This window comes from Mizuhopecten yessoensis, unplaced genomic scaffold, assembly GCF_002113885.1.
Source record: "Mizuhopecten yessoensis strain PY_sf001 unplaced genomic scaffold, ASM211388v2 scaffold11147, whole genome shotgun sequence".
NCBI classification, from domain to species: domain Eukaryota; kingdom Metazoa; phylum Mollusca; class Bivalvia; order Pectinida; family Pectinidae; genus Mizuhopecten; species Mizuhopecten yessoensis.
Genome location: NW_018408903.1, coordinates 455,113 through 473,802, shown reverse-complemented (window position 1 = coordinate 473,802; position 18,690 = coordinate 455,113). Strand labels below are relative to the sequence as shown.

The 18,690-nt window shown below is 36.8% G+C and overlaps 1 protein-coding gene across 1 annotated transcript; it reads right to left on the bottom strand.

Moving 5' to 3' along the window:
- Window positions 1-4,458: 4,458 nt before the first annotated feature.
- On the bottom strand, window positions 4,459-15,617 carry LOC110466914 (sarcoplasmic calcium-binding proteins I, III, and IV-like). The gene is made up of 6 exons (XM_021523707.1): window positions 15,239-15,617; window positions 13,234-13,299; window positions 11,351-11,403; window positions 7,846-7,957; window positions 5,918-6,159; window positions 4,459-5,333 (listed from the first exon to the last, which is right to left on the bottom strand). Exons 1-6 carry the CDS (start codon window positions 15,261-15,263, stop codon window positions 5,094-5,096), a joined length of 738 nt encoding a protein of 245 aa, XP_021379382.1. The 5' UTR covers window positions 15,264-15,617; the 3' UTR covers window positions 4,459-5,093.
- Window positions 15,618-18,690: the final 3,073 nt, after the last annotated feature.

Here is an 18,690-nt window from a genome sequence, read left to right as displayed (position 1 = left end):
CTTTATCGTTCTTGTATAATGATATGATTAATATCGCCCGGGCGGTTAGGAAGGTTACAATAAAAAGTATTAATTTTCAGATCATCTATAACGAGCGGTCAATAATATAATTATGCAACTTATGCTAGTATATTTCCACCGAGCGTTGCAAGTTGCAACTTTGGGTTTTGCGGAGGTGGTAAAATAAAACAAAACACTTTTGGGGTCAAGATACAAAGTAGACGAGCGTAGCGATGCCAACAAATATTGTTTTAATAAAGAAAATATAGTAAAAATATCAGATAACGGAAACCCACAATATTTGCTAGGATGCTGTATGGGATGTGTGGGGCGTAGCCCCAGATTTTTTTTGTATAAGCTCCGTGCATTATTTGATGCATTTTAAAATGTTAATATGTTCCCATTCCCGGCAGATCAGACCATTTCGGGCCGGCCCGGAAAAGGTCAGTCCGCCGCCAAAAGGGAGGGGGGGTGGTGCCTAAATTCGCGCCTGAGGATTTTGTTTCAAATATTTAATTGTCATAAATGATGCGGCTTGCCTTCACACAATAAACATTATCAACCTTCAATGTAGGCAAGTAGAGTGGATTTGGAGCTATTTTTAGTCAAAATTGAATTAAATGCCAACTTATGATGAATGCAACCTCAAGTAATTATATTAACAAAACAATGCTGTTTCAAAACGCAAGTTGCATACCAAGTGTACTTGCCAACTCTCTATTTAGGAGGGAATCTCCCGATTTTGGGCCCTTATATTCGATAATTTCGACCAATTTGTCAAACTATTCCTACATTCCTGGATCTAATGGTGTTATCTAAAAGAACAACCCCAAACATAGGTGGTGGGCACGTCTATCAAAAAAAAAAATTGAATATATAAAACTAGTTTTATATATTCCTTTTTTTTTTTTGATAGACGTGCCCACCACCTATGGCCGAATTAGCGTGAAAACAACCGACACTACAAATAAGAGTTGCCTCCCTTACCAATTTCACCAAAAAACATTAAACAAACAATTTTCACACTACAAGATAATTTAACACTCAACATGATACAAACTAAATGTTTAATTTTAAAATATCATGATTTCTTAACCCCCAAAATTAGAAATATAACCATCAATTGTTTTTAATTATTTTTTTAAAAATAACTATGCAAATATCCGTAACCTATCGTCACCTAATACAATTATTCGTTTATATGCTAAGATTCCATGTGAACAACTCATACTTACCTGGTACAGGGGATACCGTGATCATCCAGGCGGTTCCCCCAGGTCGAGGCCCTTCCATTGCACTCCGGTCGGGCTGAACCCTGCGATAATCCCAAATGCGGATTACTCGGGTACGCTATTTTTTAGTGTGGGGGTCTGCGTTCGCGCTAACCCCTGACCATAACCAATTAAAGAAGTATTGTTCTCTCTCCTCTTTTCCACCGAGTTATATTATCAGCGAGATGCAGAGGAAGGAATGAAATCCCCCGTTCCACCCCACCTGTTTGGCTTGTAAACTTCCGGTTGTCAAATGCAGACGCCACCAAACCCATCCAAAAATGTCTTTTGAAGCCTTTGTCAGGTATATATCTGTGAATCTTGACAGTTGTCAGTAGTGGTGAACTTCAAATATTAACGCTATTAGCTCAAAAGCTTAACAATAACATATAGTAAATGATTTAGTTGTGTGAGTCCTTTAAATAGCCATGTGCTCAATGAACCTGACCTTTCACACATTTTCTGTGTTTCCAGACAGTTTCTTTCAAAAACAGCTACTGTTATGTTATTGGGTCTTAGCACATTTTGTTCAGTATGTGAATAGATAACTTGATAAAAGCTTCAAAATTAGGTAATATCTGGGCTAAATATGTCTCTGTGCTAAATGCTTGTATAGTTGAACTGACCTTATACTCAGGTTTAACAGTACAACAATGACCTGTGTACCAGGTTTTAGCATCTGATAGAACAGGTGCTGTCCTGCGCAATTATCAATCCCTCCATTCAAACCACCTCTGGCCAATCATTCTTAGGCCACTTTTCTCATACAAAATATATCTATTTCTATGTTCAAAAGACAGCAATGACTAAATTCAAGTTTAAAAGTTAAATATCTTAAAAACACACACACTTGAAACTCAAATAACCTGTTTCAGCATACCCCATGTGTAAAAGTACAACACATATTTTAGTACAAGTTACATAGTAGATTAGAAGCATATTTTAAAGGACAATTTTGCATTTAGCACCATTTTATTGTTCGATGTTATTAATGTATTCCTTCCAAGTGTATGCGAGTTGTTAGCTGGCTTCTGCATGACGCTGTGCTGTCATATTTTCATATACAGCCTTCCCAGCTTTGATAGTGTTTTAAGTAGAATCTTATGGTTTTTTTTTATCATAGATTGCGTTGTGTCTTCATAATTGTAATACCGTGCACAACAAGACTATGAACAGTAAGTAGCCCCTCAGCACAACTGAACAAGCTAGTACAAAAGTTGCACATGTGACTTCTATATATGTATGTGTCACCTATAGGTATTTTGACCAAATCAAACTTAAATTCCATTTTTAAAGTGAATTTTAGTTTTTTTATATTCCTGTCATAATATATACCTTGACACACATCTTATTTATTGATTTTATGTGTTTCTGTTGTGTGTTTACTCAGACAAGTAGCTGTTTATGGCATTACATCTTCCCACCGTCAACATTCTCCCTGTAAAGTGGTGACACCCCAGGGAACAAGAAGTGCTATATGTATGTCTGTATAATTGATAACTTATCAGTTAAGATGGATACCTTTAAACCTTCCATGACTTATGGTTTGTGTAGAATTATGGAGTTTTGTGTATATTCTAAGTGTGTTAAATTGTTAAAATTCAATCAAATTTACTAAAACAGAATATTTGATGACTTCAGATACTTTAAAAATTACAGAAACAGAGGTGCCAAGATTTCTTTAAAAAGATATGTGAGTGGTACATGTATGTGAAATAAATGTGTGTTCAAAATATAAAATTGCTAAGTGTGTGCTTAATTGGTTTGCTAGAGATTAATGTTGTGTAAATGTTATGAGAAATGTTTGGTGCTGTCTCTGAATAGCAGATGTACATCAGGGGCAATAAGTGGGATTTTCTTCATAACTTATTGTTTTATTTAGACAATTATGAAAAACGTTTTATAGACTTGTACTTATAAATCAATTATTTTAAGCTTATGGAAGGAACTTTGAGAACAGGTTAATCCTATCTGCACATATGCTGAAGTAGATTTTAGCCACCTTATGATGTACATCTACGTCTTAGTAAATTGTAAGGAAAGGGCGATTATAATGTTCATGTTACTTGTTCCCAATCCTTTTGCTTAATTTATGGTAATAACATATGTTTAAACTGAACTGAAGTAGATGCGTCATTTATCAGAATGTATCGAAACTGTATTGGCACTGATTTCAGTCAATCGAGATGAGTACTGCTATCAAGAAGTCAAAATCCCTGGTCAAATTCAAATTAGGCTTTTTGCACAGACGTCATGTACACACTGCCCTTTATATATTCAATTATATGCATATTGAGATAAATGTCTTCTTACTGATTTTATTGTGGTGATTTGTATGCTTTTTTACACCCCCCCCCCCCCCCCATAATAGGGGGTGGTGGGGGTGGTGGGGGTATTGTGCTGCCCATGTCCGTCCCGTCCCGTCAAACATCAAACACTGAAACTAATTTCACATGATGACGGGGACATTGATATCTTACAGACAATTTCTAGTTTTATCTACTATAACTTATACTATTATCCATGTGCTGTGAAGCGCTTTAAGGTAAATCATATGGAGCGTTGTGTAATTGTTGTATATTATTATTATATGATCTCACTTTTACAAACAAATGGAAACGTTAAAACGCTGTGATGCTCTTTATTACCTTAACATGAAAATAAGTATGTACATAATGTTTGACATATGAATGATATAATATGATATACAGTGTAAAGGCAGAATAATGTTTACATGCATAACATATATTTGTAATAACTGAACACTTGATTAATCCACAACCATTGGACAGCAATGAGGTAAATTAATAAAGAGGTACATGTACAGTGTAATGGTAATACACACTTACATATTTGATAAAAATTTACGTGCACTTTCCGATACTCTATATTTGATAATGTATTGTCAGTTCTGTCTTTTCGTATTGCAGAGTTATCTGCTCTTGTGAGCAGGTATTGATTGTTACGTCATTTGTTTGTGAGAGTAGCGTCATCAATTTTTGAGAAAATGACGTAACAATCAATACCTGCTCCACAAGAGAATATAACTCTGTAATACGCAAAGACGGAATATCCGTCTTTGCGTATTGCAAAGTTATCTTCTCTTGAGAGCAGGTATTGATTGTTACGTCATTTGCTTTTGAGAGTAACGTCATCAATTTTTGGGAAAACGATGTAATTTTCTCACACAAACCAATGACGTAACAATCAATCCCTGCTCTAAAGAGAAGATAACTCTGCAATACGCAAAGACGGAAAAGCTTTGATAATCATTTCGAAGCGAAAACCATACCTTGAGGGACATTTATGAAAAATGTTGAAGATGAAATAAACAAAATGTAATCAACAACAGTGTTCTGAATGTAAAACAACAGCGGGGCTGAATTTGGATCTAACTCAGGACCTCAGGCTATACTATTGCGCTAACCGACTGAGCTACCTGGTCAACGGAAGTGGCCCAACCGGAAGTTAAGGTGCGATAAATGTATATACGAAAGACCACAATGCAGTGGGACAGGCGTCCTTAAGTAATTAATATTGACTACCATACTGCCTTGTTAACATTGAGCACATGTGAATAAGGCGATTTTAATTCACGAGAGAATGATAACAGATCTATATATCCTTTACTTATGTATGTTTAAATGATCAATCGGTTAATTACAGTATATATGAGTATATAATACATCGCCTAATTATATTTATTGTTATTGTAATATTCATTCCAATGAGTTTTTCCAATGTATTGGTTGAGCAGGAATGATGTCAATGTAATGCCAGCCAAGCATTATCTGTAGTTGATCTATATTATGACTTTCGGTACTACTCCTTCCTGTACATGCGCAACGGAGCTCTAGTTGCGTCACTTGCCCTTCTTGGAAATTTTGTTGTGACTTCCGCGGCGTTCGCCTTTGGTGGACCGGAAATAAGACGAGAGTTCTCTTCAGCAGAGTGCTCGAAGCAGCCAAAGATGTATCGACCGGGCCCGTATTTTGTCCGCCCCAACAGGAAGTTGGCAAAGATTTGTTCGTACCCATCCAAGGTCAGCGGGTAGCGGCCATACTGTAACACACACAGGTACAGGGAATAAACTAGGTATACATTATCAAATATATAGCTTCAATTCAGGCTTATATAAAGTATAAGGATAGAACAATGCTTCTGTCGATTTCATGAGGTGATGAAATATGATGGTCATGAGGGAAAAAAATAATAAACTGCGCAGCACAGCTTTCCAACTTGAATTTTTCTCAGAATCAACTAAATTCACCACTCCATTTATCGACTAATGCAACGTTCTATCCCATTACTTCAAGGAAACCTATTTATTAAATCACTGAAAGTCTAGACCTAAAATAATTATCCGATAGTCGTTGCTTGTTAAGTTGCGTTTTGAAAATAGTCATAGAGACCCACCACATATTTGTATGTTATGGTGACAAAGTACGTTGACGTTCGATTATGAACAGATATAAGATATTACTAGGAACAACGTAGGAAAAAAGCGGCTCGGGCTTGTCTTAAAAAATAACTAAAACCAATAGGAAAACAATTAAGAACGAATTAACGACATTCCCAACTACAATATAGTTTTGCAGGTTGATATAGTATGATCCAGTTTATTCATTCCTGTATCGGCTACTCACGTCAGTCATCTCGTTGAAGGCACGTGAGGCTAGTTCACCAGCTTCCGCCTCGGGAATCTTTACAAACGACTCGTAGAACTCCCGAATCTCCTGTGCGTCTAGCACCCCGTCATCCTTCGTGTCCATGACCCGGAACAGTGACCTCGGAAGTAGGCGGAGCCAAATAGGGAAATTATGCATGCTCATACATCCGGGTATCATATGTTCCCATAGCAACATCCACGCATCCAGACCAATCAGATCTAAAAACGTAATTACACAAAACATCCCATGACTGTCTGGATTCAATCGGTTTTTTTTTTTTTTTATATTTCAATACATTTCAAGTTTAAACATGAACTACTTTGTGACATAGGTAGTTATTGTTTACCATCAATGACTTTGTAAACATTTACCATTAATTACTAAATATCTCATGTCAATATCTCATAATAAGGAGATGTGTCGCGCTCTGAAATATCTAATCATAAACCTTATAACATACAGGGTTACGGCCCTTTGTACATTCCTGATATCTCATTTTTTGGGAGGTCTGGAACTAAGGATTGCTCACAATTTTTTTATTGTTTTTAATTTCAGACACAAAGAAATTGCAGACAAAGAAATCGTTTTGTTTAAAACAATTATGAAAAAATAACATTTTGAACAAATATAAATCATTCTTGTTAGCCCGGATATAAGCTCGCGGGGATATAACGTGGGAGGAAACTAGTGTAGCCGGAGAAAACCCAAGTCGTTGGGCAGGTGACCCCATACCTTTTCATGTTCGATCGGAGAATCCAACCCTGGCAGCCTTGCGGAAGACCATATTAAAAGGTGTGCTGCGCCAGAGAGTTTAAGTATAATCTGGCTCTTCAGCAGTGTTATATTGATAACTACTGTACGCATGTTGTGTGATAATAACGGGTTGTCCTGTGTACATGTGCATATGTATGCATTCTATGACACGACATTTGGCATCTCGCAACCAGCATGCTGCCCGCCGTCCTACATACAGATTTATGTAGGTCTTTTCGTCAGCATTCAGTATAGACATAATATCATCCATCTTTCATCTGTCTTCTGTATAACCCAGCCTACAGATTTTACAATTGGTTTATAATTATCAATTTATTTAAATTTTTAATTGCTTCTTAATGATTATGATCGTCACCAGCTGACTGAGGAAGTAGAATCTGTCGGGGGAGGAATTTTTACAATTTATCAACGTCCTATGATGAAGAACCTCACGATAAAAGACGAGTGTCTAAACGCTAGGAATGGAGGTAGAACGATTGTATAGTAAAGGAAAGAAAGTATCGAACTATTCTTGCTGTTAGTGCTATGGTATCTGTACATGGCTTTTCAATGTCCCTGAAGTACAGGACCGTCGATCAAGCACAACACTAGATATATGGACCCGTGTTAATAAGCCTTGCTGTCGCTCAGGCTAAAATTCACAAACACATCCTCAGTCTCGAGTTCAGATTCTGGGCTCAAGCCCAATCCGTTGTTTCGGTGGTAAATTTTTCAAATAATTTATTTTTCCAACCATTTTTAAACTTTAAAGAGACTTAAAGGGTTTTCAGAGTCGAACACTTTATTGTTTGACTGTTTCACATTATTATCATCTATTTTTTTAAGTTGGATTGATAACATGGCCTGTATTCATTAATCTTTTCTCATGCTCAATCATGGATTTTTTGCTCAAAACAGTAAATGGCTTAAATCCTGGAAAAAACAATCCAATAGACAAATATAAATATTGAAAGCAGCGTTCGGCTCTTAATCATCTCTTCAAATGTTTCCAAATCATTGACGAAATTTAATGTTTTTGTTAATTTATTACTAGAAAAAGAAACAAGGCTAAAGCATGAGAATGGTTTAATGAATACGGGCTCCGATTTCATGATACGTTCCAAGGTAAGAACAATGCATCTACTGTATACCTGATTTGATGTCAGTTTTTTCGTGCAGCACCTCAAAGAATGTCTCGTGCACTTCATAGAGTTCTGTAGCAGCTGTTGAGTTCTTCTCCCACCCTGTGTAGTCAATGATTTTCTGTAATAAACAAAAACAAATTTTCTTCTCATATCAATTCCCTCTTCCAGTGTACGCATCCTCACAATTCCTAACGTTATGTCACTTATGCTCTCTACTCCCCTGGAATATGTTGTGATGAAACCGAAGGCTCATTAAGCGCTACCTTGTGGATGATACAAGTAGAAAAGCTTTATCCTTCGATGCAAAAGAATCTTTCGGCAGCGTAACGGAAAATTGACCGGCTTTGCTTCTCAATAAACCTTTAATTCTCTTATAACAATGATGTTTGTTTCGACGTATTCCAGGGGTAATCGCTATGAATGAACCAGTGCTTTTTCAGTGTCCAATACTTAATAGTAATTGTTTTCACTGTACATAACTTATGAGTCATTGTTTTCAGTGTGAAATACATATAAGTCATGGTTTACAGCTAATGTAATTGCCGATTGAAAATACATTTCGAAATCTTTGGAATTTCAAGACATATTATTTAATCACTGTTACATTTTTTTCTTTCTTTTCTCTCGGATAGTCATTGCCCATTGTTTTCATGGTTTATACTAACATCCATATACGGAATAATAACATTAGATTCACATATCACGACTTTCGGAACCTCGCCACGTTTAAGTTTGTACACATTATTACCCCGTGGTGTACTAGCTCCTTTATGCTAATACTCATTTGTTGTTGTGTTGTCAGTACAGAAATTCTTTATGTAAGTATTGACCTCAACTTACATAGCAGGTGTCGTCGTTGGAGCAGGAACACCTTGTCTTACCCTCGTTTGCAAAAATATCAACTAAATATTTCCTTCGTTCTTATCTTGCCCTTGTCTTATTGAGTTTGAGTTTCAAGTGCGGTTATGTTAACCTCCTGTATTCTCCTTTCGTTTTTATGGACTCCGAAGCATACGAACACTGTATAACTTCGTTTGTGGCTATGATTGTGACCTAACAATATCTCATGGACACTAGATACAGATTTAATGCCGCCATTCTGCATGTAGCAATCATAAAAATCAACAAATTACTTAGGACACAGATGATTCGAAACATATACTGTGAAAGCAAAGGCGATGAAAGTGTAAAGTCGTGGCCTCAAGACCTCTACATCATCCCCCCCCCCCCCCCCCGACAATCCCTGGCCAGTTTACAAAATAATGCATAATCTTTCAACAATTCAGAGACATTGTTACTTCAACAGTGGCTACGTGTTGGCCTATATATATTATTAACCCAAAACTGTGCGTTACAAAAGTCAGAGTAAACACCTCGTAGGGAACATCGGACGACCCTCGTGAGGCTTTAGTGCTCTTCAATAGTCAATGTTAATTGTGGATTCATGGCAGGACAGGCTTTTTTATATTAAATTTTGGATTCAAACTATCTTGTAAATAGGATGCTAAGAAAAGCATTTCATTTTATAATTTCTTTGTCCTATTTCTATAATCTATCATATGTTAATATACCCTCTCAGAGAAAGTCATTTCATTTTATATTTTCTTTGTCCTATTTCTATAATCTATCATATGTTAATATACCCTCTCAGAGAAAGTCATTTCATTTTATAATTTCTTTGTCCTATTTCTATAATCTATCATACGTTAATATACCCTCTCATTTCAGTCAGTTACAACTACCAAGCGATATTTTGTGTCAAAACAGTTACGACTCGTACAGATTTCTGTTTCAAATCTTTGATTTTTCATGTTCATTTTTTGTGGACCTTGATATACCTGATCATAAGCTGCTGTCATCCCTTTCAAACTGCTTACTGACTTAGCTTTATATCTTACGTTTGCTCAATCGAACCAAGTATATCATTATTAAGGTCAAGTTCGTGACAAAACAAATAATGAAAACTTGTATTACATTTTTAATAATGATATCCGTATCTGTCTTCACGTTAAATTAATATTTTTATATTCAACGAAACTAATTCATTATAACCATTATTTCTAAATTATAACAAACTCATGTTATTGTATGTAGTTGTAAGTTAAATCAATATTGAATAAATACGCTCTGTATAAGTACAGTAACAAGTTGTTTGCTTAAATTTTTTAAAATTTAGAAGAGCAAAATGGCTTTAAGCTTTTATTTAATTTGAAAGCATAAACTACCTGGGTTAGTAATGAGAATAATGTTAAAATAATATTAGCAATACTTATACGTTGTTTAACGTCGTTTTACCGTGTTTTTTACTTCAAATTGTCGAGTGATCGCCAGAATTGTCAATCGCATAGAAATTTATTTTTGGTAGAAAAACAATATTCTTAATTACACATGAATTCGTTTATACTATATTATCAGTATGTTATATACTTATACACATGACATTGACTTCAAAGGCTCATTCCCATGAAAGGAAAAGTGGTATGATGGGAGTCACTTTTTATTTATTGCTAATATTTGGTAACTTATAACCACAGTGTACGATAATAACATGTTAATATTTTGTGTCTATCCTCGATATAATAGGCCCACTAGAAAAAATACGTTGGAGAGGAATTTCGCTTGTTTTCATCGCTCCCGTATGTCTAAATCAGTAGAAAGTCTTTATTTGACCTACTTTTGTTGAACTTAAGTGTACAACCCCAGGCACCATAGCCTTAACATTTGGAATATTTTCGTACAGCATGAATTAGGCCTATCGGCATTATGGGCAAGTCTCACGATCACAGTTGTTGATGTCCAGTGTCCAGCCCAAGTGACTGGCCGTTACATGATTTAAACCACAATATATACACAGCATGACCTTGTTATTGAAAGGGACTTGAGCATATACAGCTTAACCTCGTTAAGGGTTTTAGATTATAAAGAGTAAATTATTTATGGACTTGGGTATATATACAGTGTTGGTTTGGTCTGGATTGGTTTTGTTTTATTTTACGTCATATGAACACCTAAGGTCATTTAAGGACGTGCCTCCATGTGTTTTTTGTATGTCAGGATTTGTGTATGTCTGCCGAAGACAGGGTATTTTTGTGTATTTGTCTCCTTGTGATAGCGCAGGTCTGATGCCGAGTTTATAATGCTATCTCACTGAAATACCACGGCATGGCCCCAGCACAGCAATTCGTCCGGGTGAACCAGTTGTCATTTAACTGAATGCTAACCGTTTAGCAGGAACTATAACCTCGTTATGGACTTTATATTATACAGTGTAACTTCGTTATGAACTTGAGTATGTAAACCGTAACCTCGTTACGAAGTTAGGATTTTACATTGTAACTTTGTTTTGGACCTAGTTATATATAAACTAAAACACCGTGGAATAAGGAATAGAAAGAAGACTTTTACTCATTTAAGGGATACCTCTACTATATTTCGAAATTTGCGGCGGTATTTGATGAGAAAACTGTCGCAAATTGGCGACGCGGATTTATTTGTTACGGCACAACCTTACCTTGAATAGAAGTGGCAGGTCTTTTTGCATCAGATAACCATCGCCGTCGACATCTGTGTTAAAATTAAGACATTTATTGATATAGAAACGTGATCCAGATATACCAAAGTATAGGCAATCGTAATTTTATATGTCTATATTTACATAAATATGAATATATATACATTTATATTTGAAACCCAGCGACACTTTACTTCCCCACTAACCTCGTTTTCATCCTCGAAACTCCTGTGGTTACGCTTACTTACGTTTTCAGCACAACGTCACTCAGTGTAACCTTGGGAATTTCGAGGACAACCCGTCTCTGGACTCTTTCATTTAGACAGAACAGACTGACACTTTTCAAATTTGACTTCGTGGATGTTTGACTCCACAAGGAAATAGACTAGTAAAAGAACGCACCTGATCATTTCAAATGATTTCAAACCTCCAAGACTAAACCCCTCCAACGACCGGCTATCGGGGACAGAGATAGGAGAGGAATGCTTTTCTGTAAGTATTGCGGTCGTGGGATATAGTTTATAAGTATAACAGAATACATATGCCAGTGATCAGTTCACATCTCTAATCGATCGGTTGGTTGGCTAACATGGTAACCTGAGTGGCCGATATTCCTGTTATATATAAAACCCTTGCCGTAACCATAGTCTTATTCGGGACGCGCTGAACTGATGTACTTTCCACGATGTCAAAGTCAATGACTAGAATGGCTGGGGCCAAAACATATAACGTGGTTCACACAGGGGTCACATTACTGCTACGTATACAAATATACGCAAGCTCATACACAAAACTGTTCTCGTGTGTCCAGTCCGTATGGTCAAGGACTGAACCCTTCAATGATTCGGTGGTTCTCCTACAGATATATCTAGATTGTCCCCCTAATGCATGTCAAGGAAGAGTCTAGCTTCCTGTTACCGGTATTTATTAATTAGTTTGAACATTTTAATGTAAGTGATCCCGCCCCAGGAATCCAAATATCAACCTAAGTGTCCGTGTCTATCATTGTTTTTTCAGTTATCTAACGATTGAAATGTATCTGTGAATGTATTACTCGATCCATCGCTACGAACCCCTCATTCGCAGCTCTAGACACTAGTCTAGTCTCTAGAATGTTATTAAGAAAGAAGAAAAAAAAGGTTTGATCACTTGGATGTCTGACTTCGTTCTCACACTAAGAGGAGATAACCTAGTAGTAAAAACTCAGGGGCTGGTAGCCAGTCTACCCCAGCCCATATAACACACAAACAAACACTACACATATGAGTTACCGAGGCTGTTTAAGGGTTATTACTCCCATTAAAATCGAGTTCACAAGTGTTTACATAAAATGTTCATCAGTGCATTTACCTATGTGACCTGGCGTCTCCTCAGACACCAAGCCTTCTATTACTATATACGAGAGATAGATATTGAAAGCAATGTTTAATCGTTGTAATATTTCGGAAATAATGCAATTCATCACAATTTATTATATTCTTATAAGTTCAGTGCATTTATAATGACTGTATATGGAAAATACGAAATTTTTACCAGTTAAGAAGGATCCCGATGAGAAATTGAAAAATATTATATATGATTGTGTAAGTCGTCGCAGCAAACATAACTAAATCTGATAACGTTTATTTAATCGAGCGATTTCTGTGAAATTCTTTCAAAGTTGTACTTAACCCAAAACGATTAATTTGAAAAACAAATCATAAAATATATTGCGATTTCAAAATCATAGTGAAATTTCATATAATTAGACAGTCGAGGTAATACATGCATTTCATTAGTTTTGCCTACCACTACGTTCCATCAGTACATGTTTATCTTTAATTTATTTTTCTATGTGTACATTTGCATGTTTTATGCTTGTTGAACTGGTAAATCTTACTGACCAAAAAACTTGAAGTAGTACTCGAGTTTTTCCCTTTGGAATGGTGACAGCTCGGCCGCATGCCTCTCTGTAAAGTAAATATATCAATCAAGTTCAATTGACTGGTCTCCCAAATACAAGCTTTCTTCTCTTGAAGGAATAATCCAGTAACAAACTGTTTGTCATTCGAGCTTTTCAACCTGGATTGATAAATAACACTACTCCACTGGTACACAAACATGTTTACGTTCAGTAACAGTTTGGTAGTGAGCGTTTACATTTACCGCTATACCTTCTGACACAGCTGTAAACATCGATCCACAATACTTTCTGTTTATACATGTAAACTATTGACATTTTGTCTGCTTTCATCAATACTTGTAGCAGACACCAACAACACAACTACACCTACCTCACAACATCAGCAAACATTTTGTGTCTGTCCAATCTAACAGAAGCTTTAACATTAGGAATTATGATCGATATGTAAGCAATTGGTATGAAATATATCTGTTACCCTAAACGAACAGAGGACTACTATATATGATCACGTGTGGTCAGTCCTCAGACTCATGAGTTTGGTTCGTAGATTGTTTATTGATTAAAACAAAAAATGTTTTAATCAATATAACTTCATGTCAATCTTATTAAATCATATCTCTTATTGCACTTCGTTCTATGTGACAGTGCAAAGAGGGATGTGAATTTCATAAAAAATGAGCTTGTATACATACAATACAAACCATAAACAGCGCGCTTAACGAAACAGTGTATAGAACATGCCTGAATTTAACATGTTTCTATGGGGATTCTAAGTAAAATAGTACGTACTACTTCTGGTGTACAAAATCAGAACCAAGACGCTTAATTAGCATAGCAGACTACACGGGAAATTACCACATGACACATGTCTCTTTGTACGAGTTTCTAGCATAATAGTACTACTGGAATTTAAGTACATTACGAATCAGAGCCTGGACGCATAGCATAGCAGACTACACAGAACATAACCACATGAACAATAGCAGCAGCAACAGTCATGACACTTGTCTCTTTATACGAGTTCCCCAAACGGTTTGGTTTTAATATAATTATACTACTCGAATTGATGTACATAACGAATGAGATCCAGGACGCTTAAAATATTTTGCTAAACAGAAAATAACCACATCTACAATAGCAGCAGTATGGCCATGAAGCATGGATCTGTATGAGTCCCTAGTAGTAGTCGGTACTGTAAGTATGTACTTATACTGGAATTAATGTACAAAGCAAATCAGAGCCTGGACACATAGCATAGCGGAATAAACAAAAAATCACCACATCTACAATAGCAGCAGCAAAAGCCATGAAACATATTTCTATATACGAACTCTTATTGTAATAGCACGTAATATTATTAGTAATGTACGTACATTACAAATGAGATCCAGGTCGCTTAGCATATAAGACTTCACAGAAAATGACAACATCAACAATATATCAGCAGTAAAGTCATGAAACATGTTTGTATATACGAATTCATAGTATAATGCTACTTCTGAAATGTACGTACTATACAATCAGAGCCTGGACACATAGCAGAGCAGAAAACACAGAAAAATGACCAAATCAACAACAGCAGTAAAGTAATGAAACATGTTTGTACTTCTGGAATGTACGTACTATACAATCAGAACCTGGACACACAACATAGCAGACCACACAGAAATTACCAAATCGAAACAGGTTTCTTTACACGAGTTCGAAATATAATACCGCTACTGGAATTGATGTATATTACAAATGAGATCCTGGACGCTCAAGATATCTAAATACACAGAAAATGACCACATCTACAATAGTCATGAAGCATGGATCTGTATGTAGTAGTGCATCCTAATAGTGGAATCAATGTACATAGCAGAGCCTGGACACATAGCATAGCAGAAAACACAGAAAAATGACCAAATCAACAACAGCAGCATAACAATAATAAAACATGTTTCTCTACAAACCTTCCGAGTTCCTAATTGATAGTTACTTACGTACTACTGGAGTATCAATTCTCATAATTCCGATTGATGTTGTAGACACTGGATATAAAGTTCCACTGGTCAAGTCCTGGTCAAGTCCTGGTCAGCGTATGTATAGCGCTGTGTTGTTTACCACTGTGAGCTGTGTGCCCGTGACCTTTGTCCGTGACTGATTGCGGTATTACGGCGCTGCTCCGCGTCTTACGGAGGCAGGACACACAGAGGCGGGGCAGACGAGTGCATATTGTAACCAGAAAAGAACCTTACTTTTATATTGGTGGGTAATTCAAATTAACACGAGTGCTAGTGAAGTGTTCTTTATCTTATCCGCAGGTACTAGCCTCGTATGTCAATACACCTGTACTATAAACAAGAGTGCTTACTCCATCGCTGTAGCAAAATGACCCTTTGCCAGAAAACATGAGATTATTTCATAACGGTTAGTGATATCACACCGGGAGCGGCTTTGACAGGGACACATTTTGTTTTAATTGGATAATATCATGCAGTATATGGTTCGGTAGACTTGATGAAACATCACAAACGGTCGGCATTCAGTTGGTCGGACACTGTTTATAGTATAGGTGTATTGGTAGACGAGACTAGAACGTGTGGCTCACATACACATACTGATGACGAAGTTTAAGCAAGTGTACTACTACTTGGTGAAGGTATATCTAGATACGTTAGCAACGTCTTTTCAACAGATCATGTTGGTGTGCATTCTCAAAGATGTTAGTGGAGGCTGTCTTGCAGATAGACAACATAAAAACTAACATCTTCGAAAAGTTTACACTGGCATAATATGTTGAAGTTGTTGTCTGATTTGGATATACCTGTAAGCTTTGGTAGCTTATTAGTCCGTGAAACGTCACTTAAAAACTCACTCAAATCTGTTCTTGACTGTTAATATATTAAACGAATGTTTCAACTCAAACATTACCCTGCATATGAATACATCAGCCTTATAATAGTTAAAAACTACTAATAGAAAAACTGCAGAAAAGAACATATTCTAACACTATACATAACACCAAAAACCTGTTCTTTCAACTAATTACACTGAATCAATCCAAGCAAATCATACATATATAGAGGATCTGTCACAAGTTTCCCTTCATGTTAGATTTATTATACAAGTTTTGGATTTTCATGTTTGCGAGCCTCCAAAACGAGTATCATACATCTTATATGAAGGGAAACGAATGACATATTCTGTTTATCATAAAATACAAAGTAAACTGTATAATTGTGACTTGAAACGAATATTTTGTACTTGGCCGCCTCAGAAACGATGAAAATTGCGTCCGCTTCATAATGACGTGACGTCATATTTATTGTTCCTATTCGATTGTGACGTCATTTCCGGAGTGATATTACACACGTTACTTAAGGATTAACTTGAATATACTTTTCATGTTGTGGAGATATGACACAAAAAAACCGGAGTGTACTCTAAATAAACCGCGAAGCGGTTTATGCTGAGAACACACTCCGATTTTTGTGTTATAGCTCCATAACATTGAAAATAAATTCAAGTTAATCCTTATAATTGTGTCGCCTGCGAAAAGCTGGTGACACATAGGTATTGCTATGTCGGCGTCGGTGTCGGTGTCGTCGGCGGCGTCGTCCGCACAGAGGTTTTCGTGCAATAACTTGAGTTTCCTTGGGCCGATCAAACTCAAACTTCATGCAGTGCCTCCTATACCAAAAGTGCTTGCTTGGGATTGCTTTTGAGGTCCAAAGGTCAAAGGTCAAGGTCACTGTTACTATAAATAGAAAATCTGTTTTCGTGCGATAACTTGAGTTTCCTTGGGCCGATCAAACTCAAACTTCATGCAGTGCTTCCTTACCAAAAGTGCTTGCTTGGGATTGCTTTTCAGGTCCGAAGGTCAAAGGTCAAGGTCACTGTTACTATAAATAGAAAACCTGTTTTCGTGCGATAACTTGAGTTTCCTTGGGCCAATAAAACTTAAACTTCATGCAGTTCGAAGCACAATCTCCCAGCATCCTGCGCAGGCGACACATCCACTTCCGTGGAATTCTTTAATCTACTTTACACAATCCCTGTGGAAATCCACTTTTATTGATGGACTCTTTTCTCTTAGCCAATCAAAAGCGACGTTACAAACGGCGACGTCATTTTTTACGTTATGGGGTGATAACATATTTTTTTAAGCCAATGAAAATGCTTGTAACAAGCAAGATTGAATTATATACACAATTTATGTGATGGCTTTATGAAACTGCATAACACGGTATTCATATGATATTTTTTTTATTGAATGATACTTACTCCACATACTTAGAGCCGTTCTGTGAAAATTTGGTCAGAGCATTACTTAACGTCTAAAAACTGCCACAACATCTATACAACCAACAGCCTCTTGTTCATGTAAAAAAAAGTATTGCTTGAAACGATTTGCTCTGAAAGTTTATGATTATTATGTAACATGTACAACTTTAACCAAATAAGTCGCTCACAAGACCAACATTGTCCAACGTGTTTACATCCAACTAAAACTAAGAAAGCCCCACGATAATATTGCCAGAAATGAAACCCTGCTAAATCTTCGAACTTGAATTGAGATGCCGGCGCTGATGACAAAGGCTGACACCTATGTTGTGGGCTGCATTCCCCGCCCATATTCCGTTAAAAGGGCAAGCTAAAACGAATGATATAAATATTGCTTTATCCTGGTTCTTTTTGGTATTTGAGACAAAACAAAACAAAAGACGGATGACTTTAGGAAAATTCTCATGATTGAACAGAAGGTTGTAATCACGATACCACGATGCTGTGCGGTTGCGTGCTAGGTATGATTGTTTTAAAACCGATCGATTCGGAATGTCATCATCACGACTGCTCCGGTGCGTGGAAAACATGCAGAATCAGAGAAACTGTTACATTTTTGGTTTGAATTGGTATTATTTTGTTTAACGTCCTATTAAAAGCTAATGTCATTTAAGGACGTGACTCCATGTGTGAAGTGCATTTGTGTTTGTGTGCCGGAGACATGGTATGTTGTTGTAGTTGCCTCCTTGTGAGAGCGGATCTGATGCCGAAATACCATGCAAAGGCACCCAGCACAGCATCCCACCCTGTCACATCATACTGACAACAGGTTAACCGGTCGTTGCCATTACCCTAAATGCTGAGCGTTAAGCAGGGAATCACAACTACCATTTTAAAGGACTTTTGTATGACCCGGCATGGGAACCCATTGCCTTCCTCACCTGGGCGAACGCTCAACATTAAAGACATACGTAAGGTATTCTCAAGCAAGGCGCTAGGAAATAAAAGGTAAATAGAAGTAGAAAGAAAGACAAAGATCACAAATGTTGTAATGGGTGCATCAGATTTATTTTGGTCACTTTTGTATCCCAAAGTAGAGGGCACAAAAGCAAATCCCCAATTCTGCAGGGAGTGGTGGTGGTGGTGGTGGTGGTGGTGGTGTGGGGGG

What these genes read in the sequence shown, in the direction of transcription:
- LOC110466914 (XM_021523707.1), bottom strand. Translation starts at nt 15,263, where the DNA reads ATGAGAATTGATACTCCAGTAGTAC. An exon ending in ACCTGCCACTTCTATTCAAG is followed by an intron (nt 7,958 to 11,350) that starts GTAAGGTTGTGC and finishes TGTTTATTACAG; the next exon opens with AAAATCATTGACTACACAGG. An exon ending in CCTTCAACGAGATGACTGAC is followed by an intron (nt 5,334 to 5,917) that starts GTGAGTAGCCGA and finishes TGTGTGTTACAG; the next exon opens with TATGGCCGCTACCCGCTGAC.